General features: G+C 41.3%; 1 protein-coding gene and 2 non-coding genes across 4 annotated transcripts in view; 2 read left to right on the plus strand and 1 right to left on the minus strand.

Moving 5' to 3' along the window:
* Nucleotides 1–23,581, minus strand: part of HDAC8 (histone deacetylase 8) — a 239,614-nt gene that overhangs the window by 212,829 nt on the left and 3,204 nt on the right. For both annotated transcript variants that reach the window (XM_070365983.1, XM_070365982.1), the window contains exons 3-4: nucleotides 21,351–21,481; nucleotides 18,513–18,654 (exon numbers count right to left, since the gene is read on the minus strand). In XM_070365983.1, the coding sequence (XP_070222084.1) occupies nucleotides 18,513–18,654; nucleotides 21,351–21,481 (273 nt within the window). The remainder of the gene's footprint in view (nucleotides 1–18,512; nucleotides 18,655–21,350; nucleotides 21,482–23,581) is intronic.
* On the plus strand, nucleotides 19,904–19,975 carry TRNAW-CCA (transfer RNA tryptophan (anticodon CCA)). Its single transcript has one exon. It is a non-coding gene; the product is annotated as a tRNA-Trp (tRNA).
* On the plus strand, nucleotides 22,713–22,817 carry LOC138986604 (U6 spliceosomal RNA). Its single transcript, XR_011463408.1, has one exon. It is a non-coding gene; the product is annotated as a U6 spliceosomal RNA (small nuclear RNA).

The following is a 23,581-nucleotide window of genomic DNA, read 5'->3' on the forward strand; positions in this document are numbered from 1 at the left end:
CTGGGATGATGGAAAAAATAGCTTGAGAGAATAGTCTAAGCAGATGAAACAGTTTAGATGAACATCAGATCAATAAATAGAAATGTGGATGACGCTAATAGAATCTCATCAAGCAGAGAACATTCTTGATTTAACATCGCATGCCCTCTAGTGGTCTTTTGGTTAAAATGCAAAGCTTATATAACCCACAGTTTGAAAGTGAAAGTGAAGTCGCTCAGTTATGTCCCACTCTTTGCGACCCCATGGACTGTAACCTACGAGGCTCCTCCATCCATGGAATTTTCCAGGCAAGAGTGCTGGAATGGGTTGCCATTTCCTTCTCCAGGGGATCTTCCCGACACAGGCATCGAACCAGGGTCTCCCGTATTGCAAGCAGACGTCTGAGCCACCAGGGAAGCTCCTGGTCAATATGCTGCAACTCTGATGTGCTGACTGCTCACTGGACTCTGTGAACACTCAAATCTCTGACTGCTGTGTGGAATCTCTTTTCTTTCTTTCTCTCCCTCCCTTCCTCTTCCCCTCCTCTCTCCCTCTTTCTAATTTCATAATACCTGTTACAATATTATCATTGATTCATTCAACAAATATCTATTGAGGTCCTACCTTAGAAAGCACTAACTCATATTTCCAATGTAAATAACTTTATTATTTAATTTCCAAACATTTTGATATTTCATATGTCAACTGGTGTACCATGAGGGACACTCCCTGAAAAGGTTGGGAAATCAGTGTTTTCCACTCATCTCTCTCCACCCTCCCATTCCAACTTTCACACTCGATCACTCACTCAAAATTTTTTTTGAGTTTGCTATTTGCCAGGTAGAGTTCTAGGCAGTGAAGCTATAGTAATGAACAAAAACAAATGAAAATCCCTACTGCCTATGAAGTTTATAGTCTAGTGGAAGGGGTATAAGGCATGAAATAAATAATGAATAAATAAATATTTTGACAATCAATAGCTGAAGCTCCAATACTTTGGTCACATGATGTGAAGAGCCAACTTGTTGGGAAAAGACCCTGATGGGATCTGATTGGGAAAGAATGAAGGCAAAAGAACGGGGTGGCAGAAGATGAGATAGATAGCATCACTGACTCAATGGACATGAATTTGATCAAACTCCAAGAAATAGTGAAGGACGGGGAAGCCTGGCATATTGCAATCCATGGGGTCACAAAGAGTTGGACATGGCTTAGCAACTGAACAACAACAACAAAAATATGGAGGACAATAGAACAGGGAAAGGGCAATGGGAGGCTTTTTTGCAGTGCAAATTTAAAAAACGTGGTCAGGGAAGGCCTGAGAAAGTGATATTTGAGCAAAGACTTGAAGGAGGTGAAGGGGCATTAACTGGGAGAAGAATATTTCAGGTAGTGGGAACAGGAAGGGCAAAGGCCTAGAGGGGGGAACACACCTGGTAAGTTCAAGGGAAATGAGGAGCCTGGTGGAGAGATAACAGCAAGGAAAAGAAGAGAACAGTAGTTCTACAGGAGAGGGGGAGAAAAGGGGGATGACACAGGGCTCTGCAGGCTGTGGTGGGGACTTTGGCTTTTACTCTGAGTGAAACAGGGAAGCAAGGTAGTGTTTTGAGCAGAGGAGTAATAAGATCTTACTTCTGTTTTCAAAGGATCACTGTATCTGCTGTGTGGAGAATAGATCAAATAAAAACAAGGCCAGAAGCAGGAACATTAGTTGGGAGGTGATCGCAGTAATCCAAGAGAGATGGCAGCTCGGACTAGGGTTATAGTGCTGGACGTAGTGCGAAGTGGTTAGATTCTGGATATATTTTAAAGATGGAGTTCGGGTTTTTTTACAGACTGATTGTGGGGTGTGATGATTCCAACATGTTTGGTTTCAAAAACTGGAAGAGTAGGGCTGCCATATGAGTGGGGGTGGGGGCTAAGTCCAAAAGGAGTTCGCTTTTGGACATATATTAAGTCTGAGATATGCACCAGACACCCAGCAATCGATCTACTCTCTACCATCTCCTACCTAGCTAATCCATTTACCCACTAAGATTTCTATATGTCACAAATCCCTTGACATCTCTGTATGTATTTTGGTGTGCCACTTCCAATGTTACTAACAATACCGCCTCCTACTTAGGCAAGAACCTGGGTATTTTTGACGCCTCCCTTCGCTTACTCCCAATCCCAAGTTCTGTCAGTTATGCCTCTAAAATCACTCTCAAGTGCTCTCCTTCCTTTTCACGTTCATTGTCACCTCCTGTGTTCATATTTTCAAGATCTCTTCCCTGGTTTCTGAGCATAGCAGTTTGATCTTTTTCTTTACTAGTGAGACTGGGTAGAGGGGTCCACTGGATCTGGGGTTAGAAGGTACAGGTGGAGGCAAGGGGTGGGGCATAAGTAAGAGTGTTATTTACTCCTGTCCTGGTACCTGGACCTGAAGACAAATGTCAGAATTACATTTAAGAGAGAATGCTGACACTGAGCTGGGAAAGCATACCTATAATAGGATTTGATCAAGGTCACCTTGGGTGCCCCCCCATCTGCTCAATATTTCCTGATCAACACCCTTCCAGTGAATCAGACAAAAGGCTAACCATGATGCTGCTGGAAAGCTAACATCTCTTTCATGATGAAACTGGTTTCTCAGTCTTAGGCTGCTGGGGCTAACTGCAGGGTACAAGCTAGACAAGTGCATCGGGGAGCAGCAAGACTGGATGAGAGATCACTGAGTAGGAAAGGCATGAAGTTCCAGGGGCTGCTGATGTGTGGAGGTATGTGGGTGGATGATTGAATTCACTTCAAAGGTTTCTGGGTAAGAGTCCTTCAATTTCTGGCATGGGCGGATAGGGCCGTGCCAAAAGGAAATCACACTTGAATGACCCAATTAGTGTAATTCATATACCACTCAATAGCAAACACTTTCTGGTGCTTAGTACAGGCCAAGTATTACTCTATGTACTTTCCTAACATTACTTCATGTAATACAACTGCTTTGTGAGGTAGTTACTTTTTATTATCTCCATTTTATAGGTGAGGAAATTAAGGAACAGAGTTTAAGTAACTTGTTCAGGATTACACGGGAAGGTGCAGTGTTGGGATTCAAACCCAAGCAGTGTGGCTTAGTGTCACTACTCTTGGCCCCTCTGCCATGCTGTATGGTGACAGCTAACAGAATGTGCCCTTGGCTAGTCCGTACTTGGTGATCAACATATTGACCAGACTCAGGGATGTCAGTGGTTCCAGGAACTAGTCAGGGCAAGAGTGGACTGAAAATAATTAATGCCATGAAGGGAAGAGGTCTGAGTGAAAGGGTGCATGGATTACAAATGAATTCTGAGGAGGCTGGGGGCAGAGAATCAATTGTATTATGTATCCGAGGTAAGCTGTACTGCTGTTCTGCCAGGACCTGGTCAATCCATATGGCCTGGAAGATTGTCTGCCAGTAGTGGTATGGTGAAGGGGTAAATGTGGGAGAGGAGGATTTTTGAACGGCATTCTCCAAAACTAGTTATTTGAACTGTAGGCTGTGGCCAGAGAACAGATGGCTATGGAACTTGTGTAAGTGGAATGCCTTTCAGATGCATGGGCAGTAGTGATTGGTGTAAACTGCCTAATAGGGAAAGACGGATCCACCAGGAAGAAGGTGTTACAAATGCTGGAGAAGGAAAAATCTGCCCTGAAGTTCATTAGGATGATGTCCCAAGAAGCTGAAAGTTACCTAGGTCTCTTTGTCTCAACTGTAGGAGTCAGGACTATACCAAAAGTTAGGTCAGATATGGGGTAATTAGAAGAACACTTTGACCAGGAGTTCTCAAAATGTGTTGTGCATCAGAATCACCTTAGGGAGGCACTGGTTTAAAAAAATTTTTTTCTTGGGCTTTATCCCTAGAGGGTCTGATTCAGATATCTTCATTTTAGAATTAAGGTGCAAGTGGTCTACAGGCCACAGTACAAAACACATTCCATGAGATTATATTCAAGTTTGAATAGGCTCTGTTGGTCTGTTGGAGGGGTGCCCACAGGCACAGGCAACCCCTGATCCTAATAGAATGAGGCAGCTTAGATAATAAACTTCTGGACTGCCCCAGGATGGACCTGATCTTTATATTCTATACATGTACCTGCCGGTTCCCCAGGCAGGGACTGGGGTAAATGGCTATGACATCCTCAGGCTAGAATCCATTTCCACTGTCCCCTGAAATTCTGAATTCTACAACTGGGCCCATTTAGGGAAGGGTCTATTTGACCTGGTATGGGCTGGGTTTACAAGTCTGCCCTGGCTACTCTGGGCTACAACAATTTGAGCTCATGATCACAAACTGTCCCTCTCAAAGAAAGTGTTTCCTATCTTAAAGGTGGCCTTGATCACTAAGAGTTCTCATTCTCACTTGGGGTAATTGACTTTGTTTAGGACCAACTTCCTGGAGATGGTGGATGTAAGGGAGAGAGATCAAAAGTACCCAGGTCCTCCTGTGGCAGGATAATACTCCCCACCCATCACCCCTCCTACCCATCACCCTCTCCCCACCCATACCCTTGTACCTGATTGCTGAAGGCATTAGCCAATGGTATAGACCAGGGCCATTTTTGTGTTTGGGGACCAAATTCCTTTCTCTTTAAAGAGAAAGGATACTGGGGAAATAAAGATGCAGAGGTAGTAGATGAATTGCTGGTTGTATAAAGGGGTTGCTGATGCCTTCAATCATTAAAAAAAAAAATTGTATCTTATCCTACACTATGTAAACTCTGTCCAGAAATATCACTTTCACACTTGGGGGCTTGGCTTGGGGATAGTGCTATTGTAATCATTCAACTATCACATAGCTCAGACATTCTGTGATGTCTCATTAAGTAAATTTGTCAAAATATTGCCCAGGTAAATATTCTAGGAGGTGGTAGTGAAAGTGTAAGTCGCTCAATCATGTCCAATTCTTTGTGACTTGAATTCTCTGGGCCAGAATACTGGAATGGGTAGCCTTTCCATTCTCCAGGGTATCTTCCCAACCCAGGGATCGAACCCAGGTCTCCCGCATTGCAGGCAGATTCTTTTACCAGCTAAGCCACAAGGGAAGCCCCTTACCAATTAGGGATGGTCCCTCTGTCTCTTGATAATGAGGATTCTTATTTGCCTTATGGGTAGAAGCTGGATCTAGCAGTGGAAAGGTGGGTCAAACAGTAGATTCTAGGTGATGTTTGGGAGGAGTAGGGGTTTAGGGAATGCCAGCAGTGAAACTCTGACAAAGCAAATGGCCTGAGTCTTGAAACCAATAGTGAACAGTCTACCCTCAGCCAGGAGCAGCTTATAGGCAAAGGGGAAGTGGAAGTGTAGTGAGTGACAAACAATATCAGGGCTGACTTTAGCTCAACAGGCAGTGGGACCCACTGGATCAGTGACTTGCCTGAGCAGCTACCTAAGACACCCTGAGTGTAACCCAGTCTGGATATAATGTGACTTTTATCAGATACTTACTATGCACCAGGCTCTTTGGTAGACTCTTTAATGCAATGATAAGATTTAAACTCCATCACCCTCAAAGGTATGTACTATTATTATCTCCAATTTACAACTCTGGACACTGAGGCAGAGAGAGGCTTTGCAGCTAGTAATTGATGGGGATGGAATTCCCTGTGCAACACTGAACCACTGTAACAGACTATCTTCCCTAGATCTCATCTGATCTGGGGTACTACGGAAAAGGTTTGTTTATTTTGTTTCATGATAGGTCTGTTTTGCCGGTGCCAGGATGGAATGGGTGTAATGAGGAAATAATAAGAACATGCTTTCCATGGCTGAAGGAGGAGTCTGCCTTGGTGCTGAGGCAATGTGGCCAACACTGAATCTAGGCTTCCATTTTCATGCAGTGATTTGTTGGTTTGGAAAGGCTGCAGGTGGGGTGGTGTCAGCAGAGGAGGTGGTTCTGCCTGCTTGGTTAATGAGATATAGTGCACATAAAACACTCTGGAGAACTGGAACTGGGATGCAATCCATAGTCATTTACTCTGTGCATAAGGAACCGGAGCTCAGGAGAACAGAGCTCCGGTAGCTTTGACCCCAACCATCAGCTAAGAGCCAAAGGTTTTGTTCTACATTCTTCTTGTCAAGTTTGCCAAGACACAAATGGCTCTACCATTCACTGTCCCCAGGTGGAAGTCCCAGAAACCAATGGCATTCTAGGGGAATATTCTCTCCTCTCCTAGAAGGGAAGCAGGCAGAGGGGGCCCAGCTGGCACAGATCCTGTGCTGCCAAGTGGAAGGCTGAAATGTCGTAAGATAAGATGGCAAATAAACAGAATTGTAGGAGGGAAGGGGAGGTTGAGCTAGAGATAGATGTGGTCTTAAATGGATTAGCAAAATGAGGTAAAGGAAAACACTGGGAGCTGTAATGCAGTCAAACTGAAAGAGATGAGGATGAGGAAAAGCCTGTCAAAATAGACAAAGAAGATGTGATCTCAGAAAATTCTGAAGATTAGGAGTCACTATCCTGTGTTGGGTTTTAATACCTCCTAGTACTCTTGCCTGGAAAATCCTATGGACAGAGAAGCCTGGTAGGCTGCAGTCCACGGGGTTACTAAGAGTTGGGCACGACTGAGCGACTTCACTTTCACTTTTCACTTTCATGCATTGGAGAAGGAAATGGCAACCCACTCCAGTGTTCTTGCCTGGAGAATCCCAGGGACAGAGGAGCCTAGTGGGTTGCCATCTATGGGGTTGCACAGAGTCGGACATGACTGAAGTGACTTAGCAGCAGCAGCAGCAGCAGTATATGCTAACACAGAAAGAGTGAGTTCCATTTAATGGGATCTGGGTGGGACAAGATGGCTTCCTAAGAGACTGACTATAAAAAGCAGAATCAGAGAATTCAAAGAGGCCTGTGAGCAAGTGATAAAAGTGGGCAAGAGTCATTTCACAAAAAAAAGCAGAGACCTTGGGGCTGGCACTCATTAATGGGCAACCCAACTACTTCTCTGATACCCTCCTTGACTCCTTTGCTCTGGCTTCAAAAGAGGTAGGTCTCCTCCTCCCAAAGCCACTCATTCCATCCTCTCCTGCCTCCTCCAAGGCTTTCCTCCATTTCTTATCCTTCTCATATTTCCATTATTTCCCTCTCAGTCTATAAATGTTCTTAAAGCTCTTAGAACAAACCCAACAAGTCAGCCCTCAGCCTTTACTTTCCCTTGGCCACTGCCTTCCTCTTTCCTTCTCATTTGAACTTTTGGAAAGATCAGTGTTCCTTTCTTATCCATTTCTTTAGTTCCTGCTCAGCCCTCAACACTTTGTGTTCCTATCACTCTCCAGAAAGTTCTGTTACCAAGGTCATTAATGACTATATTAATTGCCAAATATGACTGACACTTTAGTTACTCTGGATTCTTGAGAGCTGTTGTCTTCTTTAAACTCTTCTGCTCCCTTGGGATTCTATGTGTGCATGCTTCAGTCATGTCTGATTCTTTGCAACCCCATGGACTGTAGCCTGGTAGGCTCCTCTGTCCATGGGATTCTCCAGGCAAAGATACTGGAGTAGGTTGCCATTTCTTCCTCCAGGGGATCTTCTCAACCCAGGGATAGAACCCAAGTTTTTTATGTCTGCTGCTTTGGCAGCAGCTTCTTTACCACTAGCACCACCTGGGAAGCCCTAGGATTCATGGTCCCTTTCTATTTTGATTATCTGGCCAGCCCTGATTTCTGCTTTTCAGCTGAATTCACTGGGGCTTCTTCTTATAGTTGCCTGTTACAAGTTGGTATTTCCTGGGGTTCTAGGCTCTATTTTCTTTTTCCCCTCATTCTCTGCTAGTTCCATTAAGTAATCCAACCCATTTTCCTGGTTTGTAACACCATTTCATATACTGGCAACACATCTGCTTCTAGTTCCAAATTTCATTACATTTCTAAATCTGGGGATCCAATTTTTTTTAATTAATTAATTTTAATCAGAGGCTAATTACTTTACAATATTGTAGTGGTTTTTGCCATACATTGACATGAATCAGCCACAGGTGTACCTGTGTCCCCCGTCCTGAACCCCCCTCCCACCTCCCTCCCCATCCCATCCCTCAGGGTTGTCCCAGTGCATTAACTTTGAGTGCCCTGTTTCATGCATTGAACTTGGACTGGTGATCTATTTTACATATGGTAATATACATGTTTCAATGCTATTCTCTCATATCCAATTTTCTTGGGCACTACTTCTGCTGCATACCATCATCTACTCCTGTTTACTGAGGTAGTGTACTTCAGGGGTTAAATACCCAGGTTGAAGAATTAGGCTGCCTAGGTTTGACTCTCATTGCCCTGCCCTAGTTCAGGTCTTCATCATTTATCAGTGAGAGTGTTGATACAATATTCAGTCCCACAACCTCTAGTCTACACCTCCTTCAATCCATCCTCTATAACACTGTCAGTTATTTTCCTAAAACACAAATCTAACCACATTACTTCCTAATATAATATTTCAGTGCTCCCCACCCCATTTCCTATTGCAGAGTTTCTCAAAGTGTGTGCATCAGAATCACTCCTAGATTTTGAAAGTGCAGGCTCCTATGTCCCAGTCCAAACCTATCTGATCAAGAGAAATTTGATCTTTGAGAAATCTAAAAATCTGCATTTTTCAATTTTGATTCTGATATATGTGAAGCCCTTCATGAGCCATATCCTACTTTTCTACCTCATCTACTGTCATTATCCACTTTGTACTTTAACCCTCCAACAATTTGTGTGGTTCCCCCATCTGCCAAGAAATTTTACATTGCTGCTTCTGCAAAGGCGGTTGTGACCTTCTGCAAGGTCCTTCATCTCTTTGTCTCCCTGGCACACTCCTTTTTATCCTTCAAAGTCTTCTTCACCAGAACCTCCTTGCTGAGAAATTTTACTTACTTTCCTTCTCTATAGCTGTTTCTCAACCAGTTTTTCATTATCACTCCTTCACTCAAGGAGCCTTTCTAGATACCTTTTCCTAATCGACCCATCCACAAAATTTTAATATCACAGATGCACTGTACACTTGTTTATGTACTGTGACCCTTTGGAAAACCATAAACTATGTAGCATCTAAGTTTTTTTGCTGCCCCTACTCCTCTACCACCTGCCCCATCAAAAATGAATGCTTTTTCCCTTGGGAGCAGTATCACCCCTGTTGGGAACACATACTGTGCAGCAGCAGACACTGTTAGCCAAACCAGTCTTCTTGAAGTTTACCTTTGGTTTCTCTGATAAGTCTTTTCTGATTCTTCTATCTCTCTGACCATTCCTTCTCAAGACTCGACTTTGTAGGCCTTTCTTCTCTTGCCTGCCTTGTAAACACTGAATTCCACAAGGCTCAGTATTTGAGTTTTTCCCCCTGCATTATTTTATACATGTTTTCCAGGTTATTTTGCCTAGTTTTAATTACCACCTATCATGCTATTGAAAAAGCATGAAAAGACCCTGATGCTAGGAAAGATTGAAGGCAGGAGAAAGGGACGACAGAGGATGAGATGGTTGGATGGCATCACCAACTCAATGGACATGAGTTTGAGCAAACTCCGGGAGATGGTGAAGGACAGGGAAGCCTGACATTCTGCAGTCCATGGGGTCACAAAGAGTAGGAAGTGACTGAGTGACTGAACAACAACAATGCTATTGACTCCTGACTCCTGAATTTTGCATCTTTAGTGAAGATGACTGTCCTGAGCTCCAGCTTCTTGCTAGTCTAAGTACAGGTCACAAATTGGCAGCATTTAGCGTCACCTGGGAGTTTGTTATGAATGCAGATTCCCAGGTTTGCCCCTCCCCCAAGACCTGAATCAGAATCTGCATTTTAATAAGATCCCTGAATATTCTGTATGCAGATTAAAGTTAAGACATCATAGGCTGGACCCCATTTCTGGCTTTCTAATAGACATCTTTCACTGGATGCTCCATAGGCACAGCAGTTCCCATCCCCTATTCTTCTTGGTTAAAGATAACACATTTACTCAGTCATCTATACAAGAAATGTAAACCACTCTTATCATTTGTATCTAACTGGTTACCATTCCTACCTAGTCTAGCTACTAAACGGCTGTTGAATTTATTCCCTCATCTATGCTCATCACCACAGCTTTCATCTCCTTTTGGAAAGATTATTATCACAGTAAGGTCCTAACAGATTTCTCTAGCAATATTTCACACTGCACCCCAATCAACTTACCTACCAACTACTGCCAGAATCATATTCATAAAATGCAAATCTGATCATGTTACTCTTCCTGACTAAAAATTCCTTCAGTGATTCCTTATTGTTTAAAATTGAGGTTCCTAACCAGGGATCCACATGTAGGCTGTAGGAGATCCTTAGACTTTCTGAAACTGTAAGAAAAAATTTGTGTATGTACATTTTTCTAAGGAGAATGTTATATAGCTTTTATCAGATTTTTAGAGTGGTCCACAACCAAAATAGGTCAAGAACTACTGACTTGAAGGATCAAGTCCAAGCTATCAGCTTGGCATACAATGATCCTTCATACCTCTCCCACCTTACCTCTAGCTACTTGCCTATAGGAGCCCTTGGTTTCAGCTTTACTTATGGACTTGGAAGTGCCCTCAGCTTTCACACCTCTGCGCCTCTGTACATGCTGTTCTTAGAATAACCCCAAGGTCATATACACAACCAGTAAGATTGCAGTCTGGATTTGCACCTAGGTCTTTCTTCAAAGTTCACAGTCATTCCACTTGACAGTGGCTTGATATTTTATATTGTGGCCTGTGCTGTGCTGTGCTTAGTCGCTCAGTCATATTGAACTCTTTGCAACTCCATGGACTGTAGTCCGCCAGGCTCCTCTGTCCATGGGAATTCTCCAGGCAAGAATACTGGAGTGGGTTGCCACGCCCCGCTCCAGGGGATCTTCACAACCCAGGGATTGAACCCAGGTCTCCCCCATTGCAAGTGGATTCTTTCCCATCTGAGCCACCAGGGAAGCCCAAGAATACTGGAGTGAGTAGCCTATCCCTTCTCCAGGGGACCTTTCCAACCCAGGAATTGAACCAGGGTCTCCGCATTGCAGGTGGATTCTTTAAAAGCTGAGCTACCAGGGAAGCCCTATTGTAGCCTAGTACACACAAATATTAATACATACAACATATACTAGAATAAGTTTCATGAACTCCACCTTGATATATTAAAAAAAAAAGGTGGTTGCCACCCACTAAATTGATACATTCGTGTTACAAGTTACTACCCTTGGTCCTTGGGAAAAAAGCTATGACAAATCTAGATAGTGTATTAAAAGGCAGAGACATTACTTTCCCTACAAAGGTCCATATAGTCAAAGTTATGGTTTTTCCAGTAGTCATATATAGATGTGAGAACTGGACGCATAACAGTGCGGAAGAATTGATGCTTTTGAACTGGGGTTTTGGAGAAGACTTTTGAGAGTCCATTGGACTGCAAGGAGATCAAACCTGTCAATCCTAAAGGAAGTGAATCATGAATATTCATTGGAAGGACTGATGCTGAAGCTGAAGCTCCAATAGTTTGGTCACCTGACGCAAAGAGCTGACTCACTGGAAAAGATCCTGATGCTGGGAAAGATTGAAGGCAGGAGGACAGGGGTACGACAGAGGATGAGATGGTTGGATGGCATAACCAACTCAGTGGACATGAGTTTGAGCAGCTCTGGGAGATGGTGAAGGACAGGGAAGCCTGGTGTGCTGCAGTCCATGGGTTGCAAAGAGTTGGACACGACTGAGTGACTGAAAAACAACAACAACCCTCAGTTGAAAAACACTACACTAGCCCTTCACTGAGATTCAGGGAGTTCTCACTACTGAGAATTTATTACCTTAGCCCCAGCAGTACCAAGGTTTTGAGGCTTCCTAGGGTTACAAAAGTTTTCTTGAGAGGAAAGCATTTGCCAGTGAATTGATCACTTATATCAGTCCCCATTCAACCTATTCCTTTAAAAACTAGCACAATCCCCATGCAGCTAGCTGTCCAATCTTTGTGTCTCACGGATTGTCAAATATGTCAGCAAGCGATTCCATGCAAATCTAACACAAAGTGAAATTACAAAGCTTATAAAAAAATGCAGGCTATTGTGAAAACTGACATGAAACTGACAGCAAGGATCTGGTAGACTAGTTTACAACTGAAGAGGAGAAAAATAAATAAGGATAATGATCTTAAAAGTGGTTCAAAAGAGAGCAATTTAAATACCAAATGACTATGGAGAAGCCCTCAGGAAAACTGATGAAGCCTTTGAATATTTTGGCAAAATCAACCCTCTTAATGATCATGCTGCAAAAGTCTCACAGAAGTGAAACATACCATCTTGAAATATCATGCAATTTTGTTACAAAAATGAGGTCCTGAACAAAAACAATCAATCCTGGGATACATTCTTGGTTTGTTATAAGAATTACTTAGCATTCAATTTTTATTAAATGAAACAAAAGAAATACATTTTATTAGTTTTTAGTCAGGTTAGCATACTAATCAAACCTTGCTCCATCCACTATTTACTCTAAAATTTTAGTCCCTCTTTTAAATGTATCCACTAAGTAGCTTTTTGTTTGGTACCTGCTGCTGCTAAGTTCGGAGAAAGCAATGGCAACCTACTCCAGTACTCTTGCCTGGAAAATCCCATGGACGGAGGAGCCTGGTAGGCTGCAGTCCACGGGGTCGCTAAGAGTCGGGCACGACTGGGTGACTTTACTTTCACTTTTCACTTTCATGCATTGGAGAAGGAAATGGCAACCCACTCCAGTGTTCTTGCCTAGAGAATCCCAGGGACAGAGGAGCCTGGTGGGCTGCTGTCTATGGGATTCTCCAGGCAAGAACACTGGAGTGAGTTGCCATTTCCTTCTCCAATGCATGAAAGTGAAAAGTGAAAGTGAAGTCTCTCAGTCGTGTCCAACCCTCAGCGACCCCATGGACTGCAGCCTTCCAGGATCCTCCATCACTGGAGTGGGGTGCCATTGCCTTCTCTGTTGTCTGGTACCAACTGCCCTCAAATAAGAACCTCCTGTATACCTCTGTGTTTCCTCATCACCTAGCATAGAGCAGGAGCTTAATATATAGTTGGTTAAACAAGGCAATGGCTTCCTCCTCTGCCTTTAGTCTCAGTTCCCTCAGACCCAATCAGCATATTGCTACCCTCTAAAATTCTTTGGTAAATCCCCACTGGCCCCAGAAAAATGTCCAACTCCTCAACATGATTTACAAAACCTTTATAATCTGGTTTTGCTTTATTTACTCTCACATTCTGACCCTGTTTAACAACTTGTAGTTCTCCAAATGCCCCATACTTTCCTGCTGCCATGCTTTTATTACTCCCTCTGTTTGGAATTCTCCATACCCATCAGTGGGAAGGCAAACTCCTGTGCCTAACTCTAGCATACATGGACCTCTATTAGCCTCTATTAAAACAGCTTCCCACTTTGTTTCAAGTAGTTTTTATTATAAAAAGATTTATTAATAAAAGTAATATAATCACATTAGGGTAAATATATGAAACAGAGAAAAGGTACATGTATATCTCTGCATGTGTACACACACACACACACACAGTATCATCATCCTCACAAAGTCAGTGGTATCATTTTGTTGTATTACCTTCTACAAATTTTTTCATATGCAGATGGTGAATGTATGATGAGGCTACCTGCCCTTTAAAAGCAAAGACAACATTATATAATATGCATTTTTCTTCTTATGCTGTCATCCTAACCACTAGTTTTATTAGTTATATAATATTCCATCAAGTATACATGATGCAGTATATTACCTTAACCAACCCACCATTATTGAATATTTAGGTCTCCTTCCCCCATCCCCTCTTTTTTGGGTTATTATAAGTAAGAGGGGAGAAGGCAATGGCACCTCACTCTAGTACTCTTGCCTGGAAAATCCCATGGATGGAGAAGCCTGATAGGCTGCAGTCCATGGGGTCGCTAAGAGTTGGACACGACTGAGAGACTTCACTTTCACTTTTCACTTTCATGCATTGGAGAAGGAAATGGCAACCCACTCCGGTGTTCTTGCCTGGAGAATCCCAGGGATAGGGAAGCCTGGTGGGCTGCTGTCTATGGGGTTTCACAGAGTTGGACACGACTTAAGCGACTTAGCAGCAGCAACAGTATAAGTAAGAGAAATTACAATCTTCATATACACATCTTTTCCATATTTTGGATTGGCTAATTTCCTTAGAATAGATTACCAAGAATAATAGATGTTATGAGTTAAGATCTTTCTTTTTTCAGGTCAAATTTGGTAGAAGTAAAATATATACATGCATATGCTGCTGCTGCTAAGTTGCTTCAGTAGTGTCCGACTCTGTGCGACCCCATAGATGGCAGCCCACCAGGCTCCTCTGTCCTCAGGATTCTCCAGGCAAGAATACTAGAGTGGGTTGCCATTTCCTTCTCCAATACATGTATATATAATGTTTCAATTTCTCATCCTCTAATCATTAGTGATACTATTTTTTCATGTTTGTTTACCGTTTCCTCTTTTGTGAATTGTCTGTTCATGTCTTTTGCTCATTTATCTGAATATTAGTGTTTTTAAAAAATCAATTAGAATAGTTAATAATTTCAGCCCTTTGTTTATATTTGCTGTAAATATCAATGTTTTTTGCCTATTTTTATTTTGGTAAAATTTTAGTTGCAAAAGTTAGAAAAAATCTCATTACACAGAATTTGAAAACTAGAAAAACATATTAAAAAAAGGATCATTTAATTCTGCCACCCTAACATAACCACAATTATCATTTCCATTATTTTTTTAAATATGCTTGTGCTTTACAAAGTTGTAACAGCAGTGTGCATACATTTTTAAAACCTGTTTTTTTCATTAACCCATAAGTATTTTTCTGAAATGCCCCCTTAGTCTTTATAATCATCATTTAATATAATAGTATAATATTCCATGAAATGGATATACAATTTATTTATTGCTAGATATTCATGTTATTTCTATTTTTTCAAATAAATCACAGGAAGATGCCCTGGAGAAGGGATAGGCTACCCATGTATCCTTGGGCTTCCCTGGTGGCTCAGCTGGTAAAGAATCCACCTGCAATGTGGGAGACCTGGGTTGGGAAGATCCCCTGGAGAAGGGAAAGGCTACCCACTCCAGTATTCTGGCCTGGAAAATTCCATGGACTGTATTCCATGTAAAGGTAAATATCTTTAGGTAAATAGCTTTTTTCCCATTATTTTGAATTATTTTCTTAGGAAACATTCTCAAGAGTAGATTACTAGATAAAAAGGGCATTAATACATGCTGGCTACCAAACTGCTTTCTTAAGGGAGTGATCAAAATCACAGTATTACTACCAAACTGAGTACCACTTTTTAAAAATTCTGTTACAGACAGGCTTAAAAAAGAAGTTACCTACTTACTTGCATTTCTTTGATTAGTAGTGATGAACATTGACCCATATTTTCCAGTTATACTTAAAACTCCTTTGTAAACTGCCTATTCACGTTTTTTCCCCCATATATCTTCTTACACATCATACTGTATGAATGTCTGAGAAAATGCAAATCTGACACATTTTGTCATATTTATGTCAACTATGCCTTTCTAGTCTGTGTTTAGATTTTATTTTTGAAATGGCCACAGAAGTTATTTTGGTTTTAAAATTTCATACAAATATGTTGATCTTTTCCTTCATAAGTTTTTTTTTTCTATTCCTTCCTAAGCTTAGAGAACTATTCCCCTTTAGAAGCTTGATAAATATTCATTCATTCTAGTTTTTTTTTTCTAATTTGGCTTTTTAATATTTAACTCTTCAATCTAGCTGCCACTTAGTTTACTACAGGAGATGAGGGTGTAAATGTTACTAGCTGTCACAACATCATTTACAGAACAACCCTTTCCAATCATTTCCAACACATCCTTTATAAAAGATTGAATTTTTATATGAAACAGTCTCTTTGGGAAGTGTACTATAATATCATCTGTCTAATCTTATACCAGTGGTACCAGTGTTTTCATTATTCTTGTTTGTATGTTTAATAGCTAGTAACATTACTCTCTCATTACTCTTCTTACTCTTCTTTTGCAGAATTTTCTTTGAAAGTCACTCTTCTTTAGCTTTCAAAGATTACTTGCTGTCTTACCTCTAAGAGACAAAATTCTTGAGGGCAGAATTGGTTTATTTCTTTAGAATAGATGTCTAAGATTAATAGTACTGGGTCAATAGGTACAAACATCTTCCCCACTCTTAACACTTATTTCCAAAGTTTTCAAAAAGAGTGTGCCAATTTCACTGTAATCCTGTCAGCACCTGGATATTCTGAAATTTTTTTTTTCAAATTTTGTGGAGAAAAATGTAGTATGCTTTAATTTCTGTATCTCTGCTTATTAGTGGTGATAAAAATATGCTTGACACTATGTAGGTGCTTAATCAATGCATATTGAATGAATATATGGCATGTATGAATGTACATGCATTGGAGGGTGAGGAGATTAAAACAAATACTGTGGTTATAAATGATAAATGCTGGCTAGATGTAAGTTTGTGGACTAAATGCCTATAACCCATTTACAGAAAGATTTTAGAGGGGCCAAGAAGCCCCTGGAATTTGGACCTGAATTGGAGCAAGCCCTAGAGACTCTTCACTGCAGATGTGTGTTTCCAGGTAGGATCAGTTGAAAGCTGTCTGAAACAGTTAAAATAATGGTGCATAGGTATGCCCATGCCTACATGCAGCTCAGAAGCCACCATAATTGGCTGGAGATAGAGTGTGCTTCCTTTGGCAGCAAAACAATGATAAGAAGTGGCAGGTACCTGGGTATTCCACTGCACACTGGTCCAGGCCCCAGGAGGCCTGAAGCAATGAATTTAAATATATAAACTTCTCCAGTGCTATACACAGAAACTAGATCTGACTTGTAGGACTAGGCATTTCCCATGAAACCACACTACTTTTCTTCTCAACTTGCTAAGTATGAGAAGGCATAGAAGTCCTTGGTTCAGAGGTGCTCGGTTTTATCCCTTTGATCTATAGCTTGAAGGAGATAGGGTCATTTCTTCCTTCTAGAGATCACTGTCTTGACTTTGAACTTTTTAACAGGGTAAAAACTAACAAAAAGCAGGTTATTTCTATGTTTTTAAGGGCATACAGAACTGATTACTAAACACTGCTTCTCTTTGTTCCATTGCCTCAGTAGTGGATTCTAGTAGTAAACTTACTCAAGAATTTCCTTGGTCATGAAATCTATTCACGTGATGAAAAGAATTCTATATTATTACCTTAACCTGCATATGCTGAAACTGTGCTCAAGGTTTTATTCTGAAAGATAAAATGTTGTCTCTAAACTCAAGAGCCCTGGAGTAGCAAGGTCATGGCACACGGTATGAACAATTGGTATGTGAATGATGCATCGGCAGTTAACTACTACTGCTGCTTCATTTCACTCAAACAGCACATTGATAAGTTCAGTTTTTAAAATCTTTCTCCTGCCCGGGGCAGGGGGGTAAATTAGGATTTTGGGATTAACAGATACACATACTACATACTATATATAGAATAGGTAAACAAGAAGGACCTACGGTACAGCACAGGAAACTATACTCAGTATCTTGTAATAACCTATAATGGAAAAGAATCTGGAAAGTGTAACTGAATCACTTTGCTGTACACTTGAAATTAACATAACATTGTAAATTAACTATACTTCAATAAAAATAAATAAAATTCTTCTCCTCCAACATGTACTACAGACATTTTAAGTGACATGCCAAATGCTAAATAATACTCAGAAGTCCTTGTTAGACACAGAGTACAACTGTTTGAAATGTTAAATTCCAAAAGGACTTTTCCTGTAACTCCAAGTAGCACCCAATAGTTGTTTCATGAGCCCTTTCTCCTTAGGAAAAAATCTAGCTCCAGCTGCCACTTTGCTTAGAGATAGCAGCATAAATCTCCTTTTTAATTCTTCAGCCATTTGTTTTAAATCTATTCTCATCCATTCTTAACCTATTCAAAAATCTGCTTGCTGCTCCTTTCTAGAACTAGCTCTATAATTCACCTCTTCCAAGACTTCCACAATTAACTGCTCCTTATTACTGAATACAGCTCATACACATATTCAATTTGGTACCAAAATTGATGTCGCTCCCTAATTATTCTAGTTTTATTAATGTTTCTAGAGTTCCTTGGAGATAGGGCAATTTCTAGAAAGCTTAGAAGGAATTTAGGGATTGTCTAGATATACTTATCTACTATTATAAATCTACTATTTATATCCTTTGTTCTCCCTATTTTCCTGATGAAGAGACTGAGACTTAAAGAGACTAATCTATCCAAGTCAGTCAGCCAAGTTTGTAGAGAAACTAGGCACAAAGCCCAGGTATCCTGACTTTCAATAGTACACTTTCCACTATATTATGTCATCTTTTTTTTATTTTACTTATATCTCTTCAGAATACCTAGCTAAGTGCCACACACACACACGCACGCGCGCACACACACACACACACATCTCTCAATAAATGCCAATATAATAAACATAAGAGTTTACATAAATGAAAAGCTGATTCAAGGAAAGAGGTAGAAAGCAGAAAGGTCATTATCTTACTTCTTTGCATGATGCCACCCTCCAGACCAGTTGATTGCTACTTTGCACATTCCATCAATCAGGCACTGGGCAGCTGTGATTGTAGCCCCTCCTACAGCTGCTGCATAGTCGAATATTCCTTCAGTGGCTGGGCAGTCATAACCTTCAGGCAAACATCAGAAGAGCTTGTTAAAAGATAAACTGGAAAAGGAGGGGTGTAATATTATGATTTATAATAAGGAATATATAGTTAACCCTTGAACAACATGGGATTGAACAATGCAGACCCACTTATAGGTGGATTTGTTTTTTCAACAGAAAATACTACAGTACTACACCATCACTGGTAGGCTGAATCCCTGGATGCAGAACAGCAGATATGGAGGGCCAACTATAAGTTATACTAAGATTTTCAACTGTGCAGAGGGTGGCTACCCCTAATCCATGGGTTAAGGGTCAACTGCATAATTGGTCTTATTCCCAGTTTCTGGCACAGAACTCCTAAAATTCTTGGAATTCCTAAATGATGAGTCAGAGACATATTTTGGTTATATTAATGAGGTGACTTGTGGACCACAACTAAGGATGGGGGTTGGTTGCCAGCAGAACCAGGCATACGAGGCTTGGAACTGTCAGTTCTACCTCCTGATCTCCTGTGTGAGGGAAGAGAAACTGGAGCTTGAGTTTGTAAGAAATTAATAAACAGAAACCTCAATTAAACAGAGTCAGGAGACCAGAAGGGGGAGCTCTCACACTCTGAAATAATAATAAAGTTTAACAAGAAAGACTTCTTTCCTGGCAAGGACTCAAGTCAATAAAAAGCCAGGGACTCTCTTTCCTTTTTTTTTTTTTGTTACTATAGCCCTCCCAGCTTCCTTTCCTTCTCCATAAGAGTGTTCTTCCCTAGCCATGCAAGACATTGCACATGGCTTGCTATGGTTGCAGACCCCAAATTGCAATTCTCTGCTGCTCCCAAACAAACTCATGGTTGATGGAGAAATATCTGGCAGCCTATTTGTTTAGGTCAACAAGTTCAATCACCAATTGGCCAATGACTTTAATCAAGCACGCCTATGTAATGAAGCCTCCATAAAAACCCCAAAGAAGAGGGTTTGGAGAGTTTCTGGGTTGGTGAACACATACAGATTTGGAGAGAGTGGCATGCTTGGAAAGGGCATGGAAACTCTGTGCGCCTTTCTCATACCTTGACTTCCTGCATCTCTTCCATCTGGCTGTTCCTGAGTTATATCCTTTTATCATTAACTAGTAATCTAGTGACTATATGGGTTTCCTAGGTTCTGTGAGCCACTCTAGAAAATTAATTAAATCCAAGGGCGGGGGAGAGGTCATGGGAATTTCTGATTTACAGTTGGTTAGAAGTAGAGTTAACAACTTGGACTTATTTCGGGGCTTCCCTGGTGGCTCAGAGGTTAAAGCGTCTGCCTCCAGTGCAGGAGACCCGGGTTCAATCCCTGGGTCGGGAAGATCCCCTGGAGAAGGAAATGGCACCCCACTCCAGTACTCTTGCCTGGAGAATCCCATGGACAGAGAAGCCTGGTAGGCTACAGTCCACGGGGTCGCAAACAGTCGGATACGACTGAGCGACTTCACTTTCACTTTGGCATCTTGAGTTGGTGAGATTGTTAGAACCTCTGATTTGTAGCTTGTCAGTCAGAGCACAGGTAGCAGCTTGGGTTTGCAATTGGTGTCTGATGTGGAGTGAAGTCTTGTGGGACTGAGCACTTCACCTGTGGAATCTGATGCTATCTCCATGTAGATAGTGTCAGAACTGAGTTGAATTGGAGGACGCCAAGCTGGTGTCCTGAGCATTGTTTGGTGGTGTGGAGGCAAATTCCTTCCTCCATACATTGGAATTGGGTCTACAACATATCCTACCAAGAAGCTACTGTGCTAACATTAGCTCCAAATGAGAGATAAATGTCTTCAATGTGTTAGAGCTAGAAAGGCTAAACTTTCAAGATTAACTAGTCACATCTTATAGATGAGGAAACTGAGGATTGAGAGGTGATATGTCATATCAGTGATGACACAGAGCCAGGTATAGGACCCTCTGGTGTCTTAAGCTCCCACCTCCACCTTCCACACATACCTCCAGTCCAGTGTTTTTCTACTAAATCATACTGTTTCTCTAGACTATCCTATTGGCCACTTATGGTTCTTTAAAAATGCAGCTGTTTAATGAGAAATAAGGTATCAAACTTACCCAGAACATAAATCTATATTGAAGTTAAAATACAAAAATACAAGGTCACAGGACAGTTAAATCAGTGTACATATAGACTGACCCAGTCTGGGCACTGCTATTAGGACCTAAGCAACTGAAAGGTTTTACTCTATTTGATCCATCATTAATTTTGCTCAATTCATATGGGAGTGTAGTTAAACTAAGAGATTAATATTGTGGTTAACACATTAGTTGTTAATTTGAAAGTTTTAAAGATCATCATTCAAGTTTTAAGGGCTTCCCTGGTAAAAAATCTGCCTGCAATGCAGGAGACCCGGGTTTGATTTCTGGGTTGGGAAGATCCCCTGGAGAAGGGATAGGCTACCCACTCCAGTATTCTTGGGCTTCCCTGGTGGCTCAACTAGTAAAGAATTCTCCTGCAATTCAGGAGACCTGGGTTTGATCCCTAGGTTGGGAAGATCCCCTGGAGAAAGGAATGGCAACCCACTCCAGTATTCAGGCCTGGAGAATTGCATGGACTGTATAGTCCATGGGGTTGCAAAGAGTTGGACACGACTGAATGACTTTCACTTTGCAAGTTATAAAAGATGAAGTAGTTATGATCTATAGATGGAGGTTGTCCATCTCCCATCATTGCCTGGTAATGACTTTACCTAGTCCATATTCTATGGAGTCTGGATGATCATCATCTCCATCTTCGCTAACCTTCTGGAGATGCTGCAGATAGGCATCGGTATGGAAGCTGGCCATCTCCTCCATGGAGGCCACTTTGGGCTTAACTATCCTAATAATAACAGAGAACAAAGAGAGGTGAGTGAGTCAGATTCAGAGTATGCCAAAACCTGGAAGCAGGAGCCAAAACTTCCAGCTTCTGGTTCCAGGGGGCTGAAACAATAAACATGTTCCTCCACTGCACTGCAGTCTACATTTTCTCACATCCACTGCATTAAATAGGGGTGACAGGATAGATATGTCCCTAAAGTTTAAAGGTAGGTAAAAAAAGAGTAATTATATTAAAATTAAGTAATCAGGTATCACACAAACTTTGCTCTGTGAGTTACAACTTTCATGACAAACCAGTAGGAAGAAATATTTTCATTTGAATCAGTTTTCCTAATTGGGCAAATACAATTCTTTCAACTAAAATTTTACTTTACTGGACAGCTGAATTGTCATGAATTTTGAATTTGGAGTCAGAGAACTGGGTTCCCATCATGATTACCAGCTCTATAACCTCAGATAGGATGGCCATTCTGTTGTTCAGTTTCCTCATCTGTAAAGTGGGGGTATCTTAAGGAACTTATGTGAAGATTAAATGATAACATACATGAAAATGCTTTGTGGATAACTCTCATTATTATTAATAGTAAAGGATAAAAAACAGGCAACCAAAAATGTAGAAATTTCTGTATCTGGTCACTCACATCTGCCTCTGAGAGGAAGGAGAAAACAGGCTGACTAGACTTCACTCAGAAGTTCTCAACCAACTGTTCACAAGAAGTGAAAAATAGGAGTAATGGAGAGAATACAGGGCACTAACCTAACAAAAAGGACTTAACCACCTCTAACTTCTAGCTGCCTAGTCCCTGTATCCTCTTCCTGACTCTCCAACTGCCACTACTGCTCTCTAGGCTTTGCCACTCAAAGGGTGGTCTATGGACCAGCAGCAGCAGCACCTGGGAGCTTGTTAGAAAAGCAGAATTTCAGCCTCCCATCAGACTTATTGAATCAGAATTTGTACTTTAGGGCTTGCTTCAGCCAGAGAGGGCAATGGCACCCCACTCCAGTACTCTTGCCTGGAAAATCCCATGGACGGAGGAGCATGTCCATGGGGTCGCTAAAAGTCGGACACGACTGAGCAACTTCATTTTCACTTTCCTGCATTAGAGAAGGAAATGGCAAGCCACTCCAGTATTCTTGCGTGGAGAATCCCAGGGACAGGGGAGCCTGGTGGGCTGCCGTCTATGGGGTTACACAAAGTCGGACACAACTGAAGCGACTTAGCAGCAGCAGTAGCTTGCTTCAGCAATACATATACTAAAATTTGAATGACACAGAGAAGATTAGCATTGTCCCTGCACAAGGATGACACTCAAATTTCTGAAGCATTCTATATTTTTGGATTGGAAGTTTTGGATTAGCAGATGCAAAGTATTATACATACTCTTCCTAGGTGGCTCAGTGGTAAAGAATCTGTCTACCAATGCAGGAGTTACAGAAAATGAGGGTTCAATCCCTAGGTTGGGAAAAATCCCCTGGAGGAGGAAATGGCAACCCACTCCAGTATTCTTGCCTGGGGAATCCCCATGGACAAAGGAGCCTGGTGGGCTACTGTCCATGGGGTCATAAAGAGTCAGACATGACTGAGAAACTAAGCACAGCATATCTGAATCACTTTGCTGCACATCAGAAACTAAATAATATTGTAAATCAACCATAATTCAATAAAATAAAATTTTTAAAAAATCTGTATTTTAACAAGGTGATTCCTATGCACATTCAAGTTGAAAATGAATGACCTAGGCCACAGGGAGGCAGTAGTGGGTTTTTTTTGTTGTTGCTGAAAGGAACATGCCCATGAGTCTTTCATGAATTAATATGGTTATGTAGGCTACTATCATTATCAAGCAGTCTCAGCCTTAAAAATTAAATACATATAGCCAAGATCCAAGGAGTCTTGCTTCTTCTTCAAGAATACATAGTCACACTCTTAGAGGTGATATCTGTTTATTAAAATAAAAATTTTATGGTTTCCTGTACCATCTTTCCCAGCCCTAATTGCTCCCTCTTCTAATACTCTTCCTCTTGTGTATGGTAGTCACTCAGTCGTGTCTGACTCTTTGCGACCGCATGGACTGTAGCCCACCAGGCTCCTCTGTCCATG

This window comes from Bos mutus, chromosome X (genome assembly GCF_027580195.1).
Source record: "Bos mutus isolate GX-2022 chromosome X, NWIPB_WYAK_1.1, whole genome shotgun sequence".
In the NCBI taxonomy this organism is placed as follows: domain Eukaryota; kingdom Metazoa; phylum Chordata; class Mammalia; order Artiodactyla; family Bovidae; genus Bos; species Bos mutus.